At 44.4% G+C, this 25,618-nt stretch overlaps 2 protein-coding genes across 6 annotated transcripts; one reads left to right on the top strand and one right to left on the bottom strand.

Annotated features, from left to right (window-relative positions):
* Positions 1-424: 424 nt before the first annotated feature.
* Positions 425-20,092, bottom strand: GOLGA2 (golgin A2). Of its 4 annotated transcripts, XM_062590684.1 has the most exons (28): positions 20,018-20,092; positions 18,977-19,099; positions 18,506-18,586; positions 15,238-15,372; positions 14,600-14,643; positions 14,381-14,444; positions 13,863-13,922; positions 13,335-13,415; positions 11,464-11,502; positions 10,891-10,953; positions 10,541-10,634; positions 9,761-9,867; positions 9,080-9,138; positions 8,394-8,535; positions 7,232-7,321; positions 6,934-7,041; positions 6,746-6,833; positions 5,890-6,233; positions 4,969-5,082; positions 4,325-4,549; positions 4,023-4,122; positions 3,847-3,935; positions 3,279-3,432; positions 3,079-3,146; positions 2,523-2,625; positions 2,159-2,265; positions 1,611-1,779; positions 425-1,514 (listed from the first exon to the last, which is right to left on the bottom strand). In XM_062590684.1, exons 1-28 carry the CDS (start codon positions 20,063-20,065, stop codon positions 1,267-1,269), a joined length of 3,147 nt encoding a protein of 1,048 aa, XP_062446668.1. In that variant the 5' UTR covers positions 20,066-20,092; the 3' UTR covers positions 425-1,266. The 4 variants fall into 4 exon arrangements, with proteins under 4 accessions (XP_062446668.1, XP_062446665.1, XP_062446666.1 ...); XM_062590681.1 differs by lacking the exon at positions 13,335-13,415 and having other exon boundaries at positions 20,018-20,090; XM_062590682.1 differs by lacking the exon at positions 18,506-18,586 and having other exon boundaries at positions 20,018-20,090.
* A 646-nt stretch (positions 20,093-20,738) lies between these two features.
* SWI5 (SWI5 homologous recombination repair protein) lies at positions 20,739-24,963 on the top strand. 2 transcript variants are annotated; one of them, XM_062590743.1, is made up of 5 exons: positions 20,739-21,489; positions 21,580-21,628; positions 22,355-22,476; positions 23,644-23,738; positions 24,191-24,963. In XM_062590743.1, the coding sequence occupies exons 1-5, from the start codon at positions 21,095-21,097 to the stop codon at positions 24,253-24,255; spliced, it is 726 nt and encodes a 241-aa protein (XP_062446727.1). In that variant the 5' UTR covers positions 20,739-21,094; the 3' UTR covers positions 24,256-24,963. The 2 variants fall into 2 exon arrangements, with proteins under 2 accessions (XP_062446727.1, XP_062446728.1); XM_062590744.1 differs by lacking the exons at positions 20,739-21,489; positions 21,580-21,628 and adding an exon at positions 21,703-22,208.
* Positions 24,964-25,618: the final 655 nt, after the last annotated feature.

The raw sequence follows: 25,618 nt of genomic DNA, 5'->3' as shown, positions 1-25,618 counted from the left end.
CTAGTGCACTTGGATCGCGCAGCTGTGATAGTCAGATCCAGTTAAGTACCCTAGCGGTCCTCCTTCAGGGGCTGTTGCTGGGCCTGCTAACCTTACTGATAACTGCAGGTAGTTTCAGCCTGAAACCTGCATTGAGTTCAAAGATACCCACATGCAGTTCACTTTGCCATGTGCCTTGCACACCCAAGGGATGTGCTTTGCTGCTACTTCCCAACACGTTTTGCTCTTTGTTAGGGTTTAGCCTGCTGCTTCAGGGCACTGCCAGGTGCTGTCTCTAGTACCGATAGCATCCCAGGTATTTACGCATAGGACAGAGATGGTTAAATTCTACCCACTGTGTATCTAATGCACTAAACTAGCATCTTCCTTACCAAAAGGGGAGAAATTTAAGTGATGGAGAGCCAGAACTGCACAGTCCAGAAACTCAAAACAAAGCATGTTTATTAAGTCATTTCCTTTTACTCATTTCTCCCATTTTTAATAAATAAAACTTTCAGACACGTACAAGTGAAACATTATCCTTCAAAGTGCAGTTACATTTCCACCCCACTCCCAATCATCCACGTAAAGCTTTATCAAGTAACCAAAAGGACTCAAAAGGCAACCCTAGATCCCTTCCCCCTAGCTAATGAGAATAAATGTTTCTGTAGTGCTGCCTAGGTTGCCAGAAGCCTGTATCTTTTGGCTGTTTAAGAGTGGCAAGGCTGGTTTCAGATACAGTATACAAGGCAGGCTGCAGAGGAAGGTGGGAAGTTTTAAGATACATGGTGTGCAACAAAACCAACTGTTTAGAATCCAAAGAGTTTGTTACCAGAGCGAGTTACTCTGGGAGCCTTGGAAGGAACGAGGCAGACTGCAGTCACGACTGATGGAACGGAGTCACTGCTGTGAAGCTGGCTGCCAGCAGCAGAGTCCTGATGCGGGGTGGGGGATACAGGAAAAGCAATCAAGTAATTCTGCCAGAAATCGTGGAATCCCCTTTCCCCGAATCTGCGTCTGGCTCAGGGGAAGTGCTGGCCCAGCTGCCTCCCGTGAGCACTTCCAGTCCACCTGCACTCTGAGCCCACCAAGTAACAGAAGAAAGGGGAGGGAAGGAAGATGAGGTCTGACGCTTGAGTTCCATCTGATGCAATCCCTCTTTCTTCATGTCTTTAAAGCAGATACCTGTTCTGACCAAGGGCACTGGGCAGAGGTACAGGGCAAGTACAAGTCAGTTTAGGCCCTTACAGGCTCATAGAAAATTGCTGAAAATAAGATTAGTGTCACTTAAACCACCATGATTTTGACCTCATCATTCTCATCAGCACGGTAGAAGAAGGGAATGCAGGGGTTTTCTAGCAGGGAGCCCAGCCTCTCCTGAGGGTTCTGGATTTCTCTGAGAAGCTGCATTATTTGCTTTGCTGTGGGGTCCTCTTGGTTTGGTTGAGTAGCTTTACTGTCAATAGGGGAGAAACTGGATTGATGAAGAACAGCTTCTTGTTCTGGTTCATCTGATAAACTCACTTCTCGTAATCCTGTAAGGAACACAGAAAAGGTAGGGAGGTAATGCTTCCTATCTATACGCAACACCAAAACCTCAGGGTTTGTAACTTGTTCTGGCTACTGCTCACCTTCTCCATCAGTAGCATTCAGTTCAATGCGCCTCTCCACTGGAAGCATACTCTCATTCTGGCTTGCTAACAGCTCTGGGTTCTGAGCAGCTGCCACATACTTGCCATACCATTCATTTCTTTCCCCAACCAGACGCATCACCAAGTCCTGCAGCTCCAGTAACTTCACCTGCACCAAGGTAAAGGAAAAAATCTATGAAACACGCATATGCCTATGGCCACAGAAACTACATTTCCACGTCAACTGTGCTCAGCTGTAGGCAGATCAGATCCCCTTGCAAACAGTAGCAGCCAGTTCTCCACAGAGCAGTTTCCTCAGAGCCTCTAAGGAGGCGCTCATGACACCTGGTAGGCTTGAACCCCCTAGGGTCAGGTGCCATCCTCAGGTACTTAAAGTTTATTGTTCTGCCTCTATCACAAAATTAGCACCTTCAAAGTTAAACTTAGCTGAAGAACACCAAGCGAAGGTTTAGAGTCTGCAAGTCATCCCAGGCCTGCCTATTATTGTGCGCCCTACTTGGAGTACTGCTACAGAACAGGTTCCTTGCCTTCATCTCTTCCTTATCCTGAGCCAACCTGCTGATGTACTCCTCTTTCTCTTGGTGCCGCTGTTTGAGGATAGCCCTTTGACTCTGGTATAATGCAATATATTCCCCTGGAACACAAGAAGAGCATAAGGAAAAAGTGTTAGTGAGATTTGGATATAAGCCTTACAGTCAGCGTACAAATTCTGTGGCAGTAGGATCCAGGAAATCCAACCCTGGAATGAGGTCTGGCCTAAGTGGGCAACATTAGGACACTTGAACTGCTTAGTTGTTGCAGGGCTCCACTCCAAGAGTTATTGAGGATGCTCTGTTACACAAATAATGCACTGAGCAAGCTTTAGCTTGAACACGCATTGCCTAAACGTACCAATGGTGTCTGTTTCCCCAGATAGCTGTATGCAGCGATGTTCTAGCTCTTCTAGACGTTCCTTCAGATCAGCTTTCTCACGCATCAAGTCTGTGAAACGGGACTGAACACAGAATCAGTATCAATCACCTGATCTACTCACATACAGGGAATACATGCCTTATAAACACCACTCTCCATTCATATTGGTCTGAGCATAAGGAACAAATTGCGCTTCCTTTTCCATTTCTCTCATATTTGGTGGTAAAAAGGAATGAAGAAAAGTGAGCTACAGAAGGTATTAGGAAGCATCTCCCTATATCCTGGGAAGCAGAGGGGCTGATGGAACAAAGAGCCCTCTGACTTTCTGCTGGGTCAGCCCAACTCCAGTCATACTCAGACAGGTCCAAGTGATTTGATAAGCTTTCTAGGAAGCAACATATTATTATGGAACATACATTAGCTATTTATCCCCATGCAGTTTGTTTTTATGTGCTGTTAGATCAGGTCTGACATGGGATTAAAGTCTAATTAGGAAGGGCAGTAGGACTGAGAGGAGATGAGAGCCTTTGCTCACCTGTAGTTTTTCCATGGCAGTTTTCAAAGCCTCATGAACCTCCACTGGAACAGTATCCACAGTGGAATCTGCAAGGGAGATGTGTAATTTATGGTTCCTCCTTGGGCACGATGCACTCGCCCTGCTTCACAGAGGCCAGAGCCAGCTGGCCAAGATGTGCCTCCATATTCACACTGTCTGCAAACCACACCAAGCTTTACCTCCACTCAGTGTGACATTTTGTTGCTGCTCCTGCCTAAGAGCTGCTATTTGCTGCAGGAGGCTTCTGCATTGCTGTTTCTGAGCAGCTAGCTGTTGGCTCATATCTTCTCGCTCCTTCTCCACTTGGGACATGGCAGATGTCAAGAAAGCAACCTAGAAAGAATTACAGAGTCTTCACTTTAGGGTTTCTCCTGTGTGAAGCATGAGCAATTGTGCATCTCAGGACTAACTGCTAAATTTACCACATTTTATTTATGGGCAGGAAACTGAGGTACTAAGTAACTGGCCTGGAAATAAACTAGGCAGCAACTATGGCATCTCTTCTCATTTTTGAATACTATGAATCATTGCTTCTCGGCAGATTAAATCTGAGCTCCCACGATAACTTGGTCTTGGTCGCTTGCTTCTCTGCACAGGGGATCATTACACTTCTCTCGTTACTGTGCCTCAGCTGGTAGTGATCACAGCTGGTAAACAGTTTATTCCCTGCACACGCTCTCTGCAATTCAAACTCTGCACGTTTACAACTAAAAACAAAGGCATTTGTTACTACCCATTAAAACCCACCATTTCTTCGTGGCTTTCAAAGTTCTCTGGGATCACAAATGAAGATTTTTGGTTTTCTTCAATCATTGCTTCACTTTCAACTCCATCTCCTGTAAAAAGAGGAAAGTGAACAAAGAAGTAATACCCCAAAGAGCCCAGCTCTACCTACTCTCTGGAGATCATCTGCAGCTACTCACCTTCTACTCGGTGCAACATCCTGCCATCCAGCTCTGCTGCTAACTGACTGATCTGGGCCTGCAGCTCTTTGTTTTCCTTAGCAACAGCTTCCAGACTTTCCTGTGGAAGAAAAGCAGCAAATCACTCAAAGTGCTCTACACCAAAACCTGGACAAACCAGACTGGAAGAATCACCAGATCTTCAAGCAGTAGCAGCAGAAAAAACAGTGCTTCTGCTCCAAACACCTATCTTTCACCTATAATTTACAGAGTACAATGTAGTTAAGCCTCCAGTCTTTCCACTTGCCCTTTATTACTATTACCTTAGTCTGCTGCAGCTCCTTCAGGTGCATTTCCACAGTCACCTTCCCCTGAACTTCCTCATGCTGTAGCCGATCCATTAGCTGTGTCTGAAGCAAGTACTGCTTGTGCAGTTCCTCTTTCTCAGCAGCTAGCTGCTGGTATGCCACAGTGTACTGTTGTAAGTGGCTGTAGTACTGGTCCCGCTGGTCCTGCAGTCCCCGAGCTTCCTGTGTTTTCAGTTCCAGCTAATACAACAAGATCAAAACATCACCAGAAGTTCAGCACTGCTGCAGTTAATGTTGCTAGCTGGCAGAGTCTCTCTGTAACATCACCACCCAGTGCTGTTTTTTTTTCCAGCACTGGAAGTGAGGCTTGTTCCTCTCACCAGACTGCACCAATGGACACCACTTTTTTACTCATGTCAGAAAAGCTAAGCCATGTGTCATGATCCAAAAGGTCAACACTGCCCCAAAACCACCAACCAGGCAGTCAGCCACCATCTGTCCCCAGACCTCCGTAACAGACAGCAGATGATGAGGGAAGGATTCCAGCTTGATCACTAAAATACTGATTTCCACCTTTTCATCAAAGTTTGGTAAATTGCTAGCTCTGCATTGTATAAAGGAGTACATTCCTGCCCTGCCATTCCACTGCACTTCCTTACCGTCTCTTTGAGCTCCTCCAGGTTCTCTTGTAGCTGCCCAAGCTTCTTGGCCAGCTCTTTCTTTACATGTTGCTCTGACTGTAGGGCACTTGTAACCTCCATGTTTTCATTTGTCTGCAAGAATCCAAGGCCATCATGTAAGAAAACTACCCAACAACCCACATACCACCTTTTATAAAATTCCTGACTATACTGGGTGCAGACCCTTGTAGTATTCTGAAGTGTGAACAGCTGTACTTGGGCCATCAACTGACTGCTCAGGGCAGTAAATAAATAAATAAATAAAGTTCAGAACTCAGGAGAAGAGCAAGCAAAGAGCCTGAGTGTTGGGGCAGTGCCAGGGAAGAGGCCTGGCACATGGCAGAGCCTGTCAGCTCCCAAGCAGATGGACAGTATAGAAATTCCTAACAGAGCCATAAACGTTCAAAAACAAGAAGAGGAGCTCAGAAAGGACTAAAGAAAAACAGTGGTCAGGCCACTGGTCAGTTTGTCAGGGCCCAAGAGAGGAAGCTGTTATACTGAAAGGAAAGAAGCCAGAATAATGATTCAGCTCCAAGAAACATAAGAATAACAGCAGCAGGAGAGAAGACTGCTAAGAGAATTTCCTCATGAGCAAATACAGGGAACAGAGAACAGGTCTCTTCCAGGGTAAAAGGCAAGAGGAGCATTTAGGAAAAGGAACAGCCTGACTAGTAGGGGAGGAAAAGGGAAACTGCTCTGGACAGAGATACTGGTCCATCTACCAGAGCACCTGAGGGAGTAAAGAACTGTAGGGAACCTCCTGGCACCTCAAGATGTATCACAGAAAATAGAGTAGCCATGGCCCCAGAGGACAAGATGGATAATGCTTCTGCCAGGCTCTTACACCTGTGCTCTAACAGAAGTGCATCAATAATGGAAGTAGTGGCAAGAGAGACCTACCAGTTTGACAAATCCATTCTGCAGTTCAGCCAGCTGCTCCTTCAGCTCCCGGTTTTGGCTCAGAGCCCTACTGATTGTGGCCTTGTCACTCTGCATGCTCTCCAGGATCTGCTGTCTGTCCACAGACTCCTCACTGTAGCGCTGCACAGCCTTCTCGAGCTCCAGCAGCCGCTCCTCCTGCTCCCTGTTGAGGTGGCTCAGCTGCTCATTGTCCCGGACCTGGGCCTGGTACTGCCCATGCAGTTCCTCCTTCTCTTGCTGCAGCCGCTGGACCTCTTCCTGCAGACTCAGCTCAGCTTCTGTGGGCCCTGCCGGTGAGGAAGCCTCAATATCCGTGGGCTTAACTGTTGAGGAAATGGAATCAAAAGCAGCTCAGTCAAAGGGCTGGATCACTTGTGTAACACAGCGTTACACAACCTGTATGGCTTTATGAACCAGAATATATCGCCAGCTCCAGTATCCAGTCCTTGCTACAGAAGGAGCAGGGCATTGAGAGGAATGAAGGAGAAAAAAAAATCCCAAAACCAAGTGCAGCTTCCTGCTGCATGCTGCTAACTCCCTCACAGTCCAAGTAACAGCATACCTCTGTCTTCTCAATCTCCTGGCCATACAGGGGGCCACAGACGCTGAGAGTGTGGTCAGATACTAGAAACAGTATAGGCAAATTAAAGAACAGACTGCTGGTTAATTCCTTGAAATAGTTCATTTGTTGTTTGCTAGGATCAGCTGTCTTCATGATTTCAGAGCATCAGATCTACTTGTGCCTAGTGTGCAGAAGTTCATGCATAGTGTGTAGGTAACCTGCAGGTAACCTGCTGGAACTCTGCAATATGAAACCTCATTTCAGAAGCCCTACCTGATTTGCTCAACAGTTCTGTAACACTGGCTTCTAGCTCTCGAATTTGGGTCATATGCTTCTCTTTCTCCTCTGCCATTGTGTGGACCTGCACAGCCACATAAGTAGTAAGTTAAAACGATGCTCACAATGCACTTCATCCTGACTGTGTTAATCAAATGCAGCTATGACACTACCTCTGATATTACCTGCTCAGAGAGCTGTTGTACCCGCTGCTGCCAAATGCTTCCCTCCTCCTTCAGTTTCTCTACATACTGATCTCTTTCTGCCTGCAGCTGGTGAAGTGACTCTGAGAGCTGTTCAAAACAAAGAAACAGAAATACAAAGAAAATTGTATCAACTAAATACACTTATCAGTGACTGTTTAGGGGTTAAAGCTGAAGAAACCAGTGTTAATGCAAAGCTCAGGCTGCATCCTTCTACCACACGGGTTTCTTTACAGAAGTCAGGATTTGGATCATCAATATATTCCATACAACCTCTTACCTGAGCAATTTGAGTTTCCAGGCTTGCCCTCTCCTCTAGTGCTACCTGCAACTGTTGGTTGGCATCCAGACTTCCTGACTGATTTGAGAACTGCCCACAAAAATCAAAAAGTTATGGAAAATGTTAATATACAATTGATTATATATATTCACCATAATACAATACTATTCAACGTTATATATAGTTACATAATTTGTAATATTTGTTATATATTAATATTTAATTTCTGTGCAACCTCTTCTCTTACAGAAACATCCATGTTGTTACCTATATAGTTCTTAAAAGTGCTCCAACTAACAGTGAAGTTGAATGAGGAAAAAAACAAATGTGGAGATCAAAGATCAAAAAGCTTAGATCTCAGCTCTGTAGGACAGGCTTAAGTGGGGAGCTCCTCCTTAACATTTTTACATTTTTTTGAATGTATAAAGAAAATATGCTTTCGTCAAATGGTACGTCTCAAACTTTGCGTAGTTCTGGAGCCGATATTATACTGACACATCAGATGGTATAAAATCTTGCAACCTTGAAGTTGTCAAATGCATCATAAACTTAAAGCCACTGTCTGAGATATGTCAGCAGACTAAGTAACAAGACTGGTTCAGTTACCACACAGTACTTTACCCAGAAGAGTAGCAACTGGCTTTATTTCAAGGGTAACCTAAGCCACTCTCTAAGAAAAAGAACATTTTTTTCCCCTCTTTGGCTCACCTTAACCCTGAACTTGCTCTCTGAACCACTAAGAGCTGCTATTATCCAATTCCCCTCTCTCTGCTAGGGGTTCAAACAACACCCCTGCTTAACTGGTTTCTCAATGGGACGGCATAATAGCTGGGTAACCAAAAGGCTGGACACAGATATAAGCAGGAAAATAGGAAAAGACACCATACTTTCACACTTAGTATGTCTGCTCACCCTCATATCATATAACATTCTTTTAGTGGACCACTGTCACAATGTCTTTGAATCTACTACTCCAACTCCATGGAGCGTACACTTTCTATTCCTCATAGGCCTCACTGAAAGCCTTCTACTAAGAGAACGTCTTCATAAAATTTTGTGGCTTTCCTTGGAAAAATAGTTAAATTTTACCCCCACTGTCAGAAACAAAGCCTTACAATGATCAGCACAATCTGCACCCACATCCTAAAAGTATTATGGTCACCTGTTGGATCATCAGTTCAGCCATTTCCAGTTTCTTATGCAAATCCTCCATATCTAGCTTCATGGCTGAGTTCTCAGAAACCATGGAGCGGAGTTTCTCTGACAGTTCTGAGTTCTGCTGCTTTAGCTCCTCACTACCTTTGCTGAAAGAAAGAAACCAACACAAACAAACAAAACATAATGGCAATGCTTTATATATTTGCCACAAGTTTGCAGATGCCCATGTCATAAATTTACGATCAGTTCTTCTTAGCAGCTATAATCATGGAAGTGATGGTTGGAAAGAACCTCTGAAGGTCATCTCATCCAACCTCCCACTTAAAACAACACTACTGCTAACACTGATTCTGGTCAACCACAGCTCTATATATCCAAGTCTTGAAAACTTCCAAAGATGGAGATGCTACAGTCTCCCTAGGCAACATGTTCCAATGCTGTACTACACACCTAATGACTTTTCCCCCCTCCATGAATACCCAGTCCCCCAAGTGATCACATGTGGTCAGTTCCCCTTGTTATATTTTGTGACACTACTGAGAAGAGTTTGAAACCATTATCTCTGCAACATCCCTTCTGTGGAAGGAAGACCAGTTGCGTGCTAAAAATGGGGACCAATATCATCTGTTATGAAGACTTCTTTATAAGAAGCTGGCACCACCTTTGCAGTAACACGTAGAATGGACTCACCTCTGTTTGTACAGTTCCAGTTTCAGATTGTCCCGCTCCTTCACTAACTCTTTACTATGCTGGGGAAAAAAAATTGCTGTTAAGCTAGAATCTGGAGATGAATCAAACAAACAAAATGTTCAACAATTACCTACTTTCATCTTTAGCAGATCAGCTAATATGGATAAGGCCAAAACTTAAGCAAAATCCTCAGGACAGGTTTGGCTGGAACCTCCTCTATAGCTGTAGTAGGCTGGCTAGTGCTGCAGCCAAGCACCCCACCAGACTTTGCACAAAGGAAAAATTTGCCAGGAATTCATCTGTTCAGTCTTTTCAAATGTAGTGCTACTAACTGACCATGAGGTTATTTTTTGCAAACTTTTGGATTAGTATCAATACTAAAGTGTCTGTTTGATGGCGACCTTCCTGAGAGGTGGTCTCAGTTAGGCTTCTGTTGTTTGGAGCTGGCAAGACTAATGAGGTGAAGTGCCAGATCTGAAGACAGCAACTGGACCGTATGATTAGAGGTTACAGAAAACTGAATGAAGTCTGCCTTGATAATAGAGAATAGAGGACTTTGCTAACAGGGCTAATTTCTGCTCTTCACTAATCATGGACTATATAGACTTCACAGCATTGCAGTGATAAGCAAACAGCAAAAAGCAGAGCTGCTTGTTAAGCATAAACAGAGTTGACTCTTACCTTCTCCGACTGTTTCTGTTGCATAGAGATGGAGGACAAGGTGCGTTCTAGCTCTGCTACCCTCTGTCGAGATGACTGCAAACGAGCAGCAAGGTCCTCAGCTTCTCCTGAACAATTCAGAGCAGAGTCAATTGAGACCAGCCTGCAAAGAGCTTTTTGGAACTGGCTGAACAGCACTTTTTACCTTGTTAACAAGCTATTAAACACTTCAGAAAATGTAGCACAGAGCTCTGCAAACCAGGAGACCTGGTTCCATTCCTGGCTCTCCTGATGATACACTAGCAACATCGGGCTGTAAAGCTCTCTGTAACTACCCTCCTCACTTTTAGAGGGAGATGATGAAACCTCCTTTGCAGGCTGGTAGGCAATATGTTTATTTTGTCTAATAGAATAAATTGCTCAAATTTAGTTGTGAATTAAAAGCTCAGGTAAAATGAACATTAACATGACAGCTGTGAGGGAAGGGCAGAGGGAGGGCAGAGATAGGAGAACAAAGTTTAAAAGAAATCAGGAAAGAGTGAGAAAGGAACAGTCTGGGGTTGTCACCAGCCCAAAAAAGCGCTGACAGGACTTTAGTTATGCACAAAAGAACCTCAACTGCAATGGGATTAACATGCTCTGATTTGGGGGAAGCTATAATGACAGAAGCAGTGATGGTGCCAAATATTGCTCATTAAGGAGTCAGCAAGTGTTGTAAGCTGGCTGCCAGCAATTATCATGCCTGTGATTTGCAATCCAGTTTAACGAACAGCTTGAGTTAGAGTGTCTAGAGATGATTACCTGATTTCTGCCGTGCAGCTTGTTGAGTATGCCCAAGGGCCGTCTGCAACTCAGACTTCTCAGAAACTAGAATTCCAATAGTCTGAATATGAACCTTCAGAAAAGGAAAAGTCAGCTCAGTGCAAAATTTCTTTGCTTGGAACTACAAGACCAGTGTTGCCACTAAAGGGTAGTTCACGAAAGCTGAAGAGGTGCTGCAGTTAATTACAGAGCCTGGCTGACTGACTCTCCCAGCTTTCCTGAAAGAATGGATGCACATGGCTTTCAGGATGAAGACTGTGAGTGGTCAGCAATCCAGAAAACAATTAAGGTAAAAGAGGTGATATTATGAAATGGAGACCCTGCCTTACTTGCAACTGTTCCCGCAGTGCTGCTTGCTCTTTAGAAAATTTCTGTTCAAACTCCTTCTTTTCCTGTATAAACAAATAATGCCTATTAACACAAAAATTTAAATATTTAACTTTTTTTTATTTTAATTCATATTAGAAAAAGCAGCAATTAATTGGCAGTAGTTCCAGCATCTAACTGATACCAGTATTTTTAAAGATCTACTTCAGTCTTCATAATTTGAACTACCTCAGTAATTATCCACCCTAATAGAGCAATGAGAGGTTCCTTATGCTAGCATAAACGTGGCAATGTCTGGAATGCAAACTACCAGGGAGGACTTAAACTATAACCTACTGCATCTACCCAGGCCCTCCAATCCTCATTCATTTAAGAACTAGCTTTTGTCAAAGTAAGAAAGCTACCTGCCAGGCCTATCTTAGGAAGCCAAGATATTCAACCCTATGCTACAAATGGAACAGAATCTAGCATAAGACACGATCACATATGCTTGTGTCACAGCCCTCTATGCCTTCTACTCTATGGAGAAGTAAATATGTATTATGGTATCTATCCAAAAATGGAACACCTTTTACCTTCTCCAGCTGATTCATTGCTTCTTGGTTCTGCTGTTTCTACAGGAGGAAAAAATGAATGTATCAGTATTAAGAGCAAATAGTCTCATACTGCTGAAATCAGTAAACATATTTGCACTTTAACCAAGCAGGACACATGCCTAATTAAGGCAAAGAGATTTTCCATTATCCTTTCTGTAGATGTTACTAAAGAGTTTATTTCAGCCATTAAAAATGATAGATTTGGGGCTCAATACACTAATACACTTTATATGCCAGATATGTTTTTCACTGCTTAGTACTCTACCACAGTTCTAGCTCAACTACTACTACTCAAACCCCTGAATGTTTACATCTGCACGTCTACCATCTCTAATTAAACTTACTTCCCACACTTAAAAGTTTATTACTGCAATCCTGGCATATTAGGATCACCAAAAATGCATTAGAGAAATCATAGGCTTTTCCTTCAGCTGAGAACCCTAGATCTTTTTCCCACATAGTAACTGCCCTTGAAGGCATGCAGAGTTGCACTTTTGTTGGCAGGCCTCTGCAAAAGCTTGTGGGGAAAAAAGCTGAGGCCAAATGCTGAGAAAAGGGATGATTCTGTCCCAACCACTTTCAGTTTTACAGATAATGTATTTGGAGGTACACTGACCATACATAGCACATCCTTAGATATGGGGTGAAGGAGACAAAAGTGGCACCTCTCTGCACAGACTGCTACACAAACTGTCCTAAATCTGGGGCAGAGTGCTGCTGATTCAGGGAGGTGGAGGGGGTGCCATTTGCTGCTGTTGTCACCGTGGTAGTTTCTCAGAGCCCTGCTTTTCTCCCTTCCCAAAGAATGGGCTTTGGCCAACCTGTTTCTTTACTACTACTACAACATGTTTTGAAACACGACTACTGATGGAAGGGTAATGAATCAGAGGCTTTGATCCTAGCAAAGCCAGTGCAAAACAAATAACCAAGACAAGCAAAGGCAAGACCACAAATGCAACAAAGGCCCTACATAATTCCAGGTGAGAGATCACTTCATTTGCCTGTCAGAAAGCAGGCAAACAGGGGGAACCCTGGATGGGCAGTGCCCCATACGAGGTACCTCTCCAGCCTGGCTGAAAGAGGAAAATGAAGAGAACGGAACAACAAAAAAGAAAAAACAAACTAAAATAAAACAACATAACAAGTGGGCTCATGGGATACATTGGAAAATGCTGAACTTTGGAAAAGGAATAGTCTGAAGGGAGAACAAAATGAGGAAAAGCATTTCAAACCAAGCAAGGCTCTTTTCAGAGTGAAACAAATCCTTTTAGCTAAATTTCTTGCAGAGTTAAAGCAACATGCTTTTAAATGGCAGCAGAAACAGCAACCCATGCAAGCTGCAGGACAAAGCAGTTCATTCATAGTGCCGGAGAAGCTGAGGATATGATCAGAAACCAGCCCCAGGCTCTCTCCTAGACTTATTGCTCCACTCTGCCAATATATTTAGAACAGCATCACCACCTGCAGAAACAGGTTTTCACAATACTGCCGGTACCAGCATTCTGTTTCCATTAAATTTCAGAACAAGATTCAGAACAAGACCAGTATAGCTGTTTTATCATGATGCTTATCATCTAGGGAAAGCATGAGATCAACAGAACACAGTTAACTGAACAAACCCCCCAAAAACTTTGCTTCTCATTCCTTAGATGAGCTAATGCATTCAAAAGTAGCTTTAGACTTTCATCCTCTTAACAGGTTTTCCAACATAGCCCGTTTTTGTTCCTTACAGTGTTGTGTACGCAGCTTTCTTTGTGGCACTATAAGAGAACTGAAAACTTTGCAGACACCCAGAGAGCATGAGGAGCAGCAAAGACAATGACAAACTGGTCGGTTGGATTGTTTCTTACCAGTTCCTCTATCTTTGTAATGAGCTGTTTGTTAGTTAGATTGCTGGAATCTAGGGCTACTGCCAGCTCCTGATAACGTGTCTGATGGGCACATGCAGACAGGAGGAGAAAAAGGAGGGGCAGAAGAGGAGGAGGGGAGGAAAAAGCAATAATTACACAAGACAAGAATAAATCATTATCACAGTTTGATACAATCAGATTCTACAAACAAACAAAAGACACTTTCAATGGAAGTAGCTGGGATGACAAGATACTGTATCCATTCCAACTAAGGCCTCACTTCTACATAAAAATGAAATCAGAATTAACGACTACAGTTGCATGGAGGCCAGATTATCCCCAGTCCCCAAACTGGAAACACCTTAAATACCTGTCTCCAACTGCTGACCACAGCCATTACAGCACAAGAACATATGTGAAATATGTGTTCAATTAGGCCTCATTAACACCACTGTAAACAAAGAATCCCAATAAACAATCAGCAGTAGCAAGTGAGGGGGGGAATATCACGGACCAAGGAAAACTTACTTCCATTTCCTTAATATTTGTGGAAGAAACAGCACTTTCTCCATTCACATATGATGTAGACTAGAAGAAAACCAATCAAATAAGTCAGTTCTATTTCCCAAGGCAACAAACCACTAAGTTAGAACGAACTATCAAAACCAAAAAATCTTCTCATAGCACCTTTCACTTTCAAGTACCACACACATGCAAAGAAAACATACTTTTCTGGCTAAGGATAGATGCAGACTCCTCACTTGACAAGCTGAGGTGAATTATGCAGATATACTTTGCCACTAAATCAAGAATACATCTTCCCATGAATACACGCTGTTCATTCATCCCACTCTGCTCTTCTTCCTACTGCTGAAATTTCACATTCCTAAAACAAGTGTTTTTGCTTCTCACTGCTTAAATATCTCATTGTTCAGTAGTACTACTGCAGACACCTCCATACTGAAGTTTCTTGAGCTGACTGCTTGAAACCCCATGTCAGACATCGCAAGAATTAACAGGAAAAATGGAACAAAATGAGGCCATACCTGAGAAACAAGGCCATTGAGTTGTTCGGACAATTGGCGGAGACTTTCTGTTGATGACAGAGACCTGGGAACAAAGATAAACAATTATTCCTTTGGATAAAAGTCCTTTTCAGAGAACTGCCCTAGTCAGAACAGCAGACGGAATAATACGATTTTAACTTGCTGGACATTTTGGAATCCTGTTGCAAAGCTGTTTATTAAACAAACACAGACACTCACCTATTCTCATCCAAAGCATTTTTATGATCTTCACCTTCATTAATCTGTGGAGCAAAACACAAAAATTTACAAGCCTGTAAAAAAGATGGGAGTCACATCTGTGAATGTGTCACTAAGGCAGACTCAAGCACCCTTGCACTCAAGTTCCACATCCCCTATAATTACTGTTTTCCAATTAAATACTCAAGAACATCCAGTCAATCCTGACTTGCACATAATTTCTTAGTGTTGAGAGCCCAGGTTCCTTGGAATGATGAAGAGCCTTAAATCTTACAGGCTTAATGTTTGCTTTTGTTGTTTATCAGTATAATCAACACTACTGGAAAACTTTCAACTGAATCTTTAAAAAGCATAAGGAAATGCAAATTGCTCCAGCTGGTGACCTTCTGTCTTATTACGGACACTTTCTGCTAATGGGAGAGAAGAGGACAGAAAATAGGAACACTGGAAGAAGCAAGGGCATGTGCTTGCTAATATTCTCTTCACCCTCACAGATGAGTATATGGAGAGTGAAGAATGCAGTATTTTTTATAGGAAAACTTCTCTGCTAGTCTTGTTGTATTTATGAAGATGTTCTCAGTGAAAGAAGTGGTATCACTAACTAACATGGCAATATTCACTATGAGAAATTCACAAACCTGTGTCAGCTGCATGCTCGCAGGAGCAGGCAGAACAGAACCACAACTAGGCAGACTGTTGCTGTTAGATAGCACAGGGACATCGGCAGCAAGCTGCTCAGCATTGTGAGTGGCAACATCACTGTCAAAGTATGCCTGTCACAAAACACATCACAGGAATTACAGCCTACATGTAAGATGAATGGAAACACACATGAACATCACTTTGTGGTCTCCCTGAAAACTAGACAAAAGCGAACAATTGATCATTTAGAAACATGTGAAAATTAATTCATATTCTTCCCAGAGCAAAGAGGTGAACATATCAAACCATGATTAACAAACATTGTGCCCTATTCTCTCAGTCCCATAAGCCCTATTAGAATCAGTCTTAATTACTGATATCCCATAATCAAATGCACTTCCTTAACGTGGGCAGTAACATCACCCAACTCCAAGCGTGCATGCTAGGTTTATTAGAAAGGATCTGCCAAGAGCTGAAGAAGGGCAAAGTCAGATATAGTCACTGTGCTTGAAAAGCACCACCTTCAAGATGTCTCTGGGGAAAACACTGTTCATTATATGCAAATTAAGATGGAAAGAGAACAAGTTAGTGACTACTTAAAAACTGCACTAGTCACTCAAATGCTCTGCCTTACACTCAGTAAAACTTGTGGCACACTAGGAACCACAGAATTAGGAACAGGGATTTACGAACAGGCCAAATTCAGCATGGCTGGAAGCAGGTGCCCATGGCCCTGCTGGACCTATGAATGCCATGACCAGAAGAATCTAAAAAGAGGCCCAAAAATGATTTCTGTACAATTCTCATCCTGCCTGTGTGGGAGAATCAGTAGTATCTGATGACAGCTCTACCAAACCACGGTGAAATGGGCAATTTCTCATCTGTCTTAAACAACATCAGAGATACTCATAAAGGCCCAGAGCAGTATTCTAATATTTTATGACTATTTGTTACATTTCATCACCTAGCTTTAGTAAGTCATTGTCTTACAACACTACAAAACAAATGAGATAAGCTACTATCAACATTCAACCCCAGAAATATACTGCAATATATATTTGCTTACTGCAATTCCCAGACAGTTTCCTCTTACATCAGTCGCTTCCTTGACAGTTCAGAGGAAACTAATGTCTCTGTAGCTTCTCTCCCTCCTCCATGACTACTTGGAAGGACAGGGGAGGATCCTGGTATTCCCGACGTGCTTGCTCAGCACTTCATTTATGAATCAAACAGCAGGAGAATACAGTAACAGGACAGATTTAATGAAAGCAGTGAGCTGGAAGATTGCAGAGGGAAATAAAACGATTTTTTATATTCTTTTTAGCAGGACAGATACTTGTGCTCTCACAGAGCAACATATGTTAGGTGCTGATAAGAAGGTCAGGAACTCCCTGACTTCTTCCAGCTAATTCACCTCTTTTAGTTGAAAAACTTGCCAACGTAGAACATCAGACAGGCAGAAGGAATATCTTCCCTAATACATCTCAAAAACATTTCCTTAGTTTTTCCTTCAAATGCTTCAAAGTGCAACAACCAGTAACATTTTAGCCACAAGAATTCCTTCCTTCTGCTCCCAAAATAAAAAGTTTTGAAATAACAATAAAAAAACCCAAACAACTTAATTCACTGGAGACAAAAAGAGTGAGGAGCAAAATACTTATTTGGAAATGATGAATTGTGAAGTTCTAATAAAATAGAATAAAAATTTATTAATTCTGCCTTGCCTAGCACATAGTAGGAGCCTTTGTGCAAAAAGAAATGGATCCTATTTTGTTCAGTTTTCTGTGTTTCACAACCAGAAGGCTGAACTGGATGAGATGCGAGGGGTCTGCCTCACATTAAGACACCAATGGCAACATTAGCTCAGATGCTAATGATAGCTTTTCTGCTCTATTAGCATCAAGTGAGTTTCTGTACAGCATTTCCCTGACTCAGGATTTTTTCAAAGATAATAACTGGAAAGAGAAATCCACTCTTTCATTACAGATGGCAATTAAAGATTAGTTTTCAAGTTATTTTTAAAGCTGCACAAATAATAATCCACAAATTCCAAGATAAAAGAACATCTGTAATAGTTAATCAGATCAAAACATACTTCTCCATGCTGAGGAAGCTGAGGGGGAAAAAAGGAAAACAAAGATGAATAGAAGTAATAAGTTCTCCATTTTCAGAATAGAACTAAAACTGTAGACACAGTGAGGCCTTCATTTCAAGACTAAGTGCCATCTCAGCAGAAGCACTGAAACAGCCATCCTCACCTGCAACCATCTACTGGAGCTAAATTTATTGCTGGAGAGAAGTGGATATGCAGGAAATACAATAAATGGTTTATTCTGTGACAACTAGACTTGAAAACGAGGGTGGGAAAGTATGCAATCAAAATGATGGTGCACCCAAGTGAAGATGGAAAGCAGAGCTTTAGTACAACAAAATTCTGAACTATAAAATTTGACTTTCCTGAGTTTCTATCATGTTTTTAGCTTTGTTTAAGTAAACTGATTATGTAAAAGAAATGGTTATTTTTTGCAAGTTTGCTCCTGAACACATTTTTATTGCTTACTGGAGTATTTCATTCCCTTTCATCTTTAAGGGCTAGGGAACATGAAGACACTGAAGGCTGTAAATGCTTGACTTGAAGTATCTGACTTCCTGCCTAAATATATTTAAAACCATAGTACTTGCCAGAGTGTGCATCACCTGTGCAAGTTTCATCACCCATCATAAAATGAGTTGGCTGGAATAACTGCATAGCTTACTCGTGGCAGCTCCTTGATTAGAGATGAGCAGAAACATGCCCTTCAGAAACAAGGCACTGGGAAATAAAGCAGTGACATCCAAAACAGGAAAAATAGAGACTGAGAAAATACTGCCTTTTCCTAGTGCCAGACAGGTTTTTATGCCCCTTTGCTACAACTTGTTGGAAACACATTACATAGTAAAGGCAGTCACTCATTGTTCATTGCCTCACACAAAATTCCTGGTATTCCGCAAGGCTTGACTGTCTCAAGGAAAAAATCTTGACAAGGTTTACTTCTTTACATGTTAAGTTTGACACAAACTTGAAGGAAACACACACTCACAAACAATGGAAAGGCATGTTGAGAAATAGCTCCATGTTAATGAAAACGGCAACAAAACTCAAGCAACTGACAGCAGATGCGTCAGAACAAAGCTCCACCCGAAAATCAAAGTCAGTTTGAGCAGAATCGGAAGCATGCAGTAGGGACAGCAAGTCACCGAGAGGGACGCGGAGCACTGCCTCACCTTCCTCTTGTCCAATGAGGGTATGGCTACCCCATTGGAGCGGTTAAGGTCTGACACCAGCACCTTCAGAATGTTCTGAATCTAAAGGAGGCGAAAGAAAAGTGGAAAGAGAAATGGCTCAGAAAAGGACAGAGAGAAAATACCAATCAAAGGTAGCCACAGAAGCTGGCACCCTCCGGCTCATTAGGAGGATACATCACAAAACAACAGCTCTGGACATATCCAGGGTTGCACTGTATCCTTGTGTGATCAAACACTGCTTCGCCATAAAGCCTGACTCTAGCGTGCACCTTCCAGTGATTTTAGTCACTAACCATTGTAGTTCACTTCATAAACCGGTAGTACCAGCATCTAAACCATTCATATGTTACGCTGGCAAAACCCTCCTCCAGCTGTAGGCAGGTTGTTTGGGAAACCAAAGAACAACGGGGGGGGGGGCAAATGATTTGGGAGAAAGAGTGAAATACTCACGTTCTCTGGAGACTGTCGGTCGTCATTTGTGGGAGTCTCGGGTCTACTTCCTTCTTTAGTTTTTCGTTTTTTCTTGGCTCCAGCAGTTGCTCCAGGGCTATTCTTCTGCTGGTATTCCTTCAGCTGTGAAAAAAAAGAAGAATTTGAAGTCCAAATGGAACATGCCTTCTATGGGTATAATGTCAACAAACAACAAATAAAAAGATCACGGGGTGAAAAGGCATAAAGACATAGGAAAATGTCTTCAGAGTTTCTCCGAAAAGATTCAGAACAAGCTGATAAGGCTAAAGAAAGAACTGGTGCGATGGGTTGGGGACAGGATGCTCAGAGCTGCAGATGTGCAACTTTGCTATGCAGTGAATGAAGTTTAGTCATGGGAAAGAGAGAATTTGACATCCTTTGCTGCAACAGCAAGGAGATTTTATTTTAAATTTCTTTTAGGGTTATAAGCAAGAGCAATAAGGTAAAATCAACAACGGGGGATCTCGAACAGCGAGGGAAAAAGATCCTCCATTCTGTCAAAGAGTTTGAGGAGCAGAAGGACAGGCCTCCCGGAGGGACAGCGTGCTACCACGCACACTGCAACCCCCAACTGAGGGGAGAAACGCAATTTTTAGACAAATTAACGGTTTAGTTCACAAAAACGGCTTGGACTGGCCTAGGAAAAGCTAGACAGACGGGCCGTACATCGCACCTCCCTGCGCCCTCCAGCACGTCGGCGGCGCGGCCGAGCCCCTCCGCGCCGGGCGGGAGCGAGCGCGCAGCGCCCGCGCGAAGCGCCCGCTCCGCCCCGCGGCGCCAGCGCGGCCGGAGCGCGGCGGCGGGGAGCAGCGGCGCCGCCGCCCGCCCGCGCCCAAGGTGACGGCGGCGACCCCGCTGCGCGGCGGGGCCCAAAATGGCACCGCGCCGCGCCTCAGCCCCTCCGCGGCGAGGGAGGGGGCTCCGCGGCGCGCCCGGCCCGCGGCCCCGCGGCCCGGCCCGGCGCGGTGCGGGGCGTGCGGGCCCCCGCCGCCCTCCCGCCTTCCCCCCTCCGCCCCGCACCTTCTTCTTGGCCGCGGCCAGCTTGCTCTGCCTGCTGCCGTCCGCCATGTCCGAGCCGGGCCCGGGCCACGTCAGCCGGCGCAGGGCGAGCGGCGCAGGCGGCCGCCAGGCTCCGCCCCGGCCCCGCCGCCGCCGCCGGCCCGGCCCTCGCTGCGGGGGCGGCCCCGGCGACGGGGGCGGACGGGACGAGCCGCCTCCCTCCTGCCCCCCGAGCCCCGCCGGCCCCGCTGGAGAAGCGCCGCGGCTCGGCGCTGGAGGGGAAGGGCCGGTGGCAGCGGGGCGGCGGCCCTCGTCCTGCGGCGGCCCCTCTGTATAGCCGCCCGCTTCGCGAGCGTCGCTCCCATGCCTGCGCTCCCCCTTTGAAGCTGGGGCTAGTAAAGGCGGTCGCTTTTTGCTGCTTTGCAATCCCATTCTTAACTCCTTTGACCTTCCGAGCGTGGCAACAGCAGGACTTGGCGCACGCAGTCGGCCGGGGGATGTAAAGCGCCTGTTGCCAGCAGTTGGCACCGCACAGAGGGTTGTTTACCTTTCGCAGCGGGGAAGGAAACTTTCTGCACCAAACCAAGGAGCAAGATGTGAGCCTTCTTATTTCCTACGCCTTCTCAGAGGAGGTGAAGCAGACGATGGCTAGGGACGGACATGCAGGTGGGGCGGCTGGATGTGGCTCAGGTGGCCAAGCTTGATGATTTATATCTTACTTTCGACTTTGTTTTTGCTTCAGGCTGCTGCTGTTCACATCCTACCTGACCTCTGCTCGGGGCCCCGGGGGAACATCCAGCCAGGGGTTTGCAGGCTGGGAGATCTCGGAGGACGATTGAAGAGCACCTCGGAGTGGTGGTGGCCTCTCAGCTTCCCTCCTTGTAGGCCACCGCAGAGCCCAGCTGGGCACGACGAGTGCTGCAGCTGGTGGCACTGACTGTGGCAGGTTTCTTCTAGGAAAATACGGGCTTGAGCCACGTCCCCGAGGCACCGCTGAGCCGTCGCCTAAGGGAAACGCGCTGTGCGCTGCCTCGCAGAAACAAGGCTGTGGAGCCCGAAAGACTCAGAGGCACTTCTGAAAGCACTGACTGTCAGCGGATGAGCTTCTCACAGGGGTTATTTGCGTGCTTGTGCTCTGTCCCGCCTCAAATTTCATCTGTTTCAAAGGGGGGAAATACACCGCTGCCGCTTCGGGGAGCGGGTCCCCGCCGCGGGGCGCGGGGAAGACTACGGCTCCCGGCGGGCCGCGCGGCGGCCGGACTACGGCTCCCGGCAGGCACCGCGGCAGTGGGACTACAGCTCCCGGCAGGCACCGCGGCGGTGGGACTACAACTCCCGGCGGGCACCGCGGCGGCGGGACTACGGCTCCCGGCGGGCCGCGGCGCGGCGCGGTGTGAGGCGGCCGCCCTGGAGGAGCCGCCGCCGCCACCGGGGTCCCCGCCGGGCGCGGGGCGCAGCGGGAGCCACCCCCCGCCCCGGCCTCTCCCGAGGAGGTAGGAGCGCGTTCCCGGTCCCTTGCCCCCCTTTCCGGGCCCTCGCAGCGGCCCCGGCACTCACGCGGCGCCTCCCTCTGCTTTGCCCAGGACCCCCGGTGGCGCCCGGCGAAGCGGCACGGCCGGTTTCAAGTCGCCGGTGAGTCCCCGCCCTGCTGCGGGTGTTGGGGGGGGGGTGCGGCGGTCCAGCCCCCCCACCCCCCCGCAGAGGCCTCCGGGGGCTTTTCCTCTCCGGGAGAGCGGCGTAAGGCGCGGCTTGCTGGGAGCCGCTTTCCCTCACACGGAGTCTTCTCCCCATCCGAAGAAACCTGGCGGTGTGCAGCGCCCTCCCTCAGCTCCGTGGGCAGCTAAACAGCCTTCCTGGCTGCTGCTTTGTCTACATGGTTTTATAACTGCGCAGAGACATGACTTACATAGTGATAATTCAGTTCCTATGGCCTGTTTTAATCACTGGTCTCTCAGCTGAAACAGCAGTTGGTCCCAGTGTTTGTGATGGTTCAAGCTGGCACAGCAATAGCTGTTTTTCCTGGAGAGTGAAATTGCTTGTTGCCTTAGTGATTTATCAGTGTAAATTGACATCTAAACTGCTCAACAGCATCTCTTGAGTAAACTGAAAGCCTGGAGTTGTGTCAGTGTTCAACATCCTGGGAGGTTTTTTGAAAGGCCAAATTGTAATCTTTCACTTAGCACTGTGAATGCACAAAAAGCTGTGGAATAAGGTATGTCATAAGCTAAATAGGGCAGGCTGACATTAAAGATCTTGAGAAATACTTTGCTTGGGTGTCTCCCTTCCCACATCCCTCTTCCCCCCCCCCTTTTTTTTCCCTGAGTTAGTGGAATGTTAAATGTGTTCTGTGTTCTACAGGTCCCCTCTCCGAAGTCCTGCCAACCTAATGGAGCCAGTGCAGAAGCCCTGCAGTATGAAATTAAAGAGCTGAAACAGAAAGACCTTGCTCTAGACCAGGAAATTGCACAATTCTTGTCTGAGTATGTTCTTGGCAAGCTCAGTGTTCAGTGTGAGGCCTCAGTACTTTTGTTTTTAAAACTGAACACGGTCCAGGAGTTAGAACTAAGAGCTGACCTGTTAGATGATTGTTTTATCGTATTGTTATATGATGCTCGTTACAGTATTGTTTGAATTATGGGACCAGTTAAAGACAACAAAAAAATTATCTTTTCTGCTTACTTGGTAAAGCAAAAAAGAGTTTTAATTAGAGTTGAGATAAGAAGACTTTTAACTTAACCTCAGATGTTTCTGTAAATTGGGAGTGAAAAATTTTAATCACTGGGATGCTACAACATGTCCTGTTACCAAAAGTACTTTTCGTATGGGATTTAAAATGGAGATCGTGACTTATGACCTACCAAATTTAGTCCCAGATTAAACAGTTTCCCTTGTTCCATGTGGGTGGGAAGTTCATTTGGGCTCTGTGTTCGAGGTGAATGGTTTGAAGTATTGACCTTTGTGTTCAAGATATAGGGGTGTTTTTCTGAGAAGTAAATGTCCTGCAGAACATTTTGGCATGATGGGTGCCACATACAGGATAGTTCAGCTGCTTTAGTGTGATTGCTTATGACACATTATGTGATCTCCAGAATTTTCTCAAACTATCTTGAGAATTTTCAAATTGGTTTGAAGAAAAAAAAAAATGCTGTTCAAACAGGGGAACATCTGGGGGTTATACGTAGTGAGTGTATACATCTTCTAACGTAATGTGTGTAGTGCCTAAAGCAGGTTAGGGAAATTATAGAACAATGAAATCAATTCCAAAAGCTGCTTGGTTTCTCTTAAGCCTCAAGGATAAACGACCCTTCTTTTTTTTTCCTCTCTCCTTTTTTTTTTTTCTTTTTTTTCCCTGGCTAATGGGTAGAGAGATGTATTACCTGAATTTACCCAGCTTACTCATTTCTCCTTGATTCTAAGAACTATGTAGGGTTTTCTTTGAGAAGTTTCGATGAGGATCTATTCCTTGTAGTTTTCATGTTTATCGTTTTAACAACTGTACCTTATGCTTTTAGTCTCTGTTTTTGATATGGCAAGTTCTGATATCTCACATATCCTTGCTATGTTTGTTCAATAGCAGCATCGCTCATTATTATAACAGCAGTGGTTACTCCGTCGTTTTTCTAACTTTCCTGGATTTGTTGTTACAGAGGCTACAGTCTAGAAGAATTGGAAACACACATCTCTCTACTCCATGAGTATAATGATATTAAAGATGCTGGGCAGATGCTGTTAGGCAAGTTGGGTAAGGAAGGAAATGCTGTTGAACAACTTAGTAAATTTTTTTTCATCTAGCTAGTAAGAAGCTGCTACACTGTGAAGGTCTAGCTTATTTTAAAGATTCTTCAAGTCTAGGCTTCTTACTAAATCACTTGTGCAAGCACAAATAATTCTGTCATTATTTCCTTGGAATCTTTTTGGAACTAGACATACTCTGAGCAGTGTACAAAATAATTGCCAATTGGTGTATTATGTTATGGGTTATCAAAATTTGATACATCTTACTAGTTTATTTTGTCAGTTCTTTACATGTTTAAAAAATGGGGCAAGAAGGAGGCATAGCTACAAAATTTTTAATTGGTTTCCTAGCTATGGGAGATTCTAGGATAGTTAGGGGTTAATGGATGCAAAATGCAACCCTTGTGACTAAGCTACTCCTTCATTTAATGGAAGTAATGGTGTTTCTTTCTGTTCTAGCTGTTATTCGAGGGGTTACAACAAAGCAACTGTACCCTGAATATGACTTGGAGCTTAGCGACTAGTATTGAACCTGAAGACTACAGTGTCCTGCAAAGATGTCTATTATTGGGCCATTATGTTTTGGTGTCATACCTATTTAAAATTGATAAAAGGCGGCCTTAGAAGTGTGTAGACTTTCAAGAGAGTGTATGTTAACAGCCCTCTTTTATTCCTAATTTCCTAAGAGGCTTTGGAACATGAGTTGTTAACCATTTCCTGTTTGTGGAAAACAGATGTTGTAGATGTGGTATTTTTTATAATTTCAGTTTGTCTACTTCCTGATCAGCACTACTTTTTTTCCCATAGGAAGGGTTATAATTTAAGGTTGATGTTGAATCCCTTTCCACTGCGTTTTGCTTCTCTAGAACATCGTGAGGCTATCTGGAAATGCTAATATGCGGGTGGAAACAGCTTCTAATGAATGGATAGAGGAAGTGAGGATAAAAGACTATACAATGGATTTTCTTTTCAAGCAACTATCACCTCTGAAGTGGGGAGGGAAGAAGGTTGAAGTGTGTATGTGTGGAGATTTTTTTTTGTTTTGTTTTGGGGTGGGGTTTTTTTTTTTTTTTTTGAATGATCAGATTTGGGAAGTTTGGGTTCTCTGCATTTTTGTACTTCACTGATCTAATATCTAGAAGTTTTGAATCATTTCTGTAGTAAATAAACAGCAAAATGTGATATATTAAATTGTCTAGTCTGAATAAAGCAGCTATCACATTTCTCAGCAATTCCATTTAAGGACCTATAAAACAATAAAAGAACCTGAGAACAAATTCTTAAATTATATTCTGAGACAACTAATATCTATTATTCAGATTTTTTTCTGAGGACTCTTAATGGAGACAATGTAGCAGTACTGGTATCAGTAATGAATCGGTGGAGAATTTTGCTTATTTCTAAATGCAGAGTCACTGTGAAAGTGAGCGGTGCCCTACACACAGAATTATGTTGAGTATTAATGTTTCAGTGTCAGGTGTTAGGACTGAGGGTGACCGTACAACCTAAATTTGGCTACTTTGTGCAGCTCTGTATGATAAAGTGCTGTAATGACTGCAGGTCCGTCATTCCTTCTTCACTCAAGCTTGATGTCCTTCTGCCCCTTCCTACTTCTAAAATCTTCCTGTCAAGTAAGTTTCCCCCTTGTCTCCACTCAGGCCTTTGTTGCAGTCTGCTTTTACATCCAAATTCAGATCAAATCAATCTGTCTTCATAGAGCTTGGAGATCAGAAGAGTCACAAAGGTTGCTGCTAAGAGCAGAGAATTAATTTTGTACTCTCAGTTCTGAGCCTGGCACAGAAGCATGACTAGTAAGTAACTTATTTTGCCACAGAAGTGCTGGGAAAGGGATCTAAAGCGGGGAGACAAAGTTTGCCTATTCCGTGA

This window comes from Rhea pennata, chromosome 18 (assembly GCF_028389875.1).
Source record: "Rhea pennata isolate bPtePen1 chromosome 18, bPtePen1.pri, whole genome shotgun sequence".
NCBI classification, from domain to species: Eukaryota; Metazoa; Chordata; class Aves; order Rheiformes; family Rheidae; genus Rhea; species Rhea pennata.
The sequence above is the reverse complement of the archived record's forward strand: the minus strand, read 5'-3'. Positions and strand labels throughout refer to the sequence as shown.

What these genes read in the sequence shown, in the direction of transcription:
- SWI5 (XM_062590743.1), top strand. Translation starts at nt 21,095, where the DNA reads ATGAGCTTCTCACAGGGGTTATTTGCGTGCTTGTGCTCTGTCCCGCCT. An exon ending in CCCCGGCCTCTCCCGAGGAG is followed by an intron (nt 21,490 to 21,579) that starts GTAGGAGCGCGT and finishes TGCTTTGCCCAG; the next exon opens with GACCCCCGGTGGCGCCCGGC. An exon ending in ATTGCACAATTCTTGTCTGA is followed by an intron (nt 22,477 to 23,643) that starts GTATGTTCTTGG and finishes TTGTTGTTACAG; the next exon opens with AGGCTACAGTCTAGAAGAAT.
- GOLGA2 (XM_062590684.1), bottom strand. Translation starts at nt 20,065, where the DNA reads ATGGCGGACGGCAGCAGGCAGAGCAAGCTGGCCGCGGCCAAGAAGAAG. An exon ending in TGGCCGCGGCCAAGAAGAAG is followed by an intron (nt 19,100 to 20,017) that starts GTGCGGGGCGGA and finishes TTTTTTTCACAG; the next exon opens with CTGAAGGAATACCAGCAGAA. An exon ending in TGGAGGAGCTCAAAGAGACG is followed by an intron (nt 4,550 to 4,968) that starts GTAAGGAAGTGC and finishes TTGTTGTATTAG; the next exon opens with CTGGAACTGAAAACACAGGA.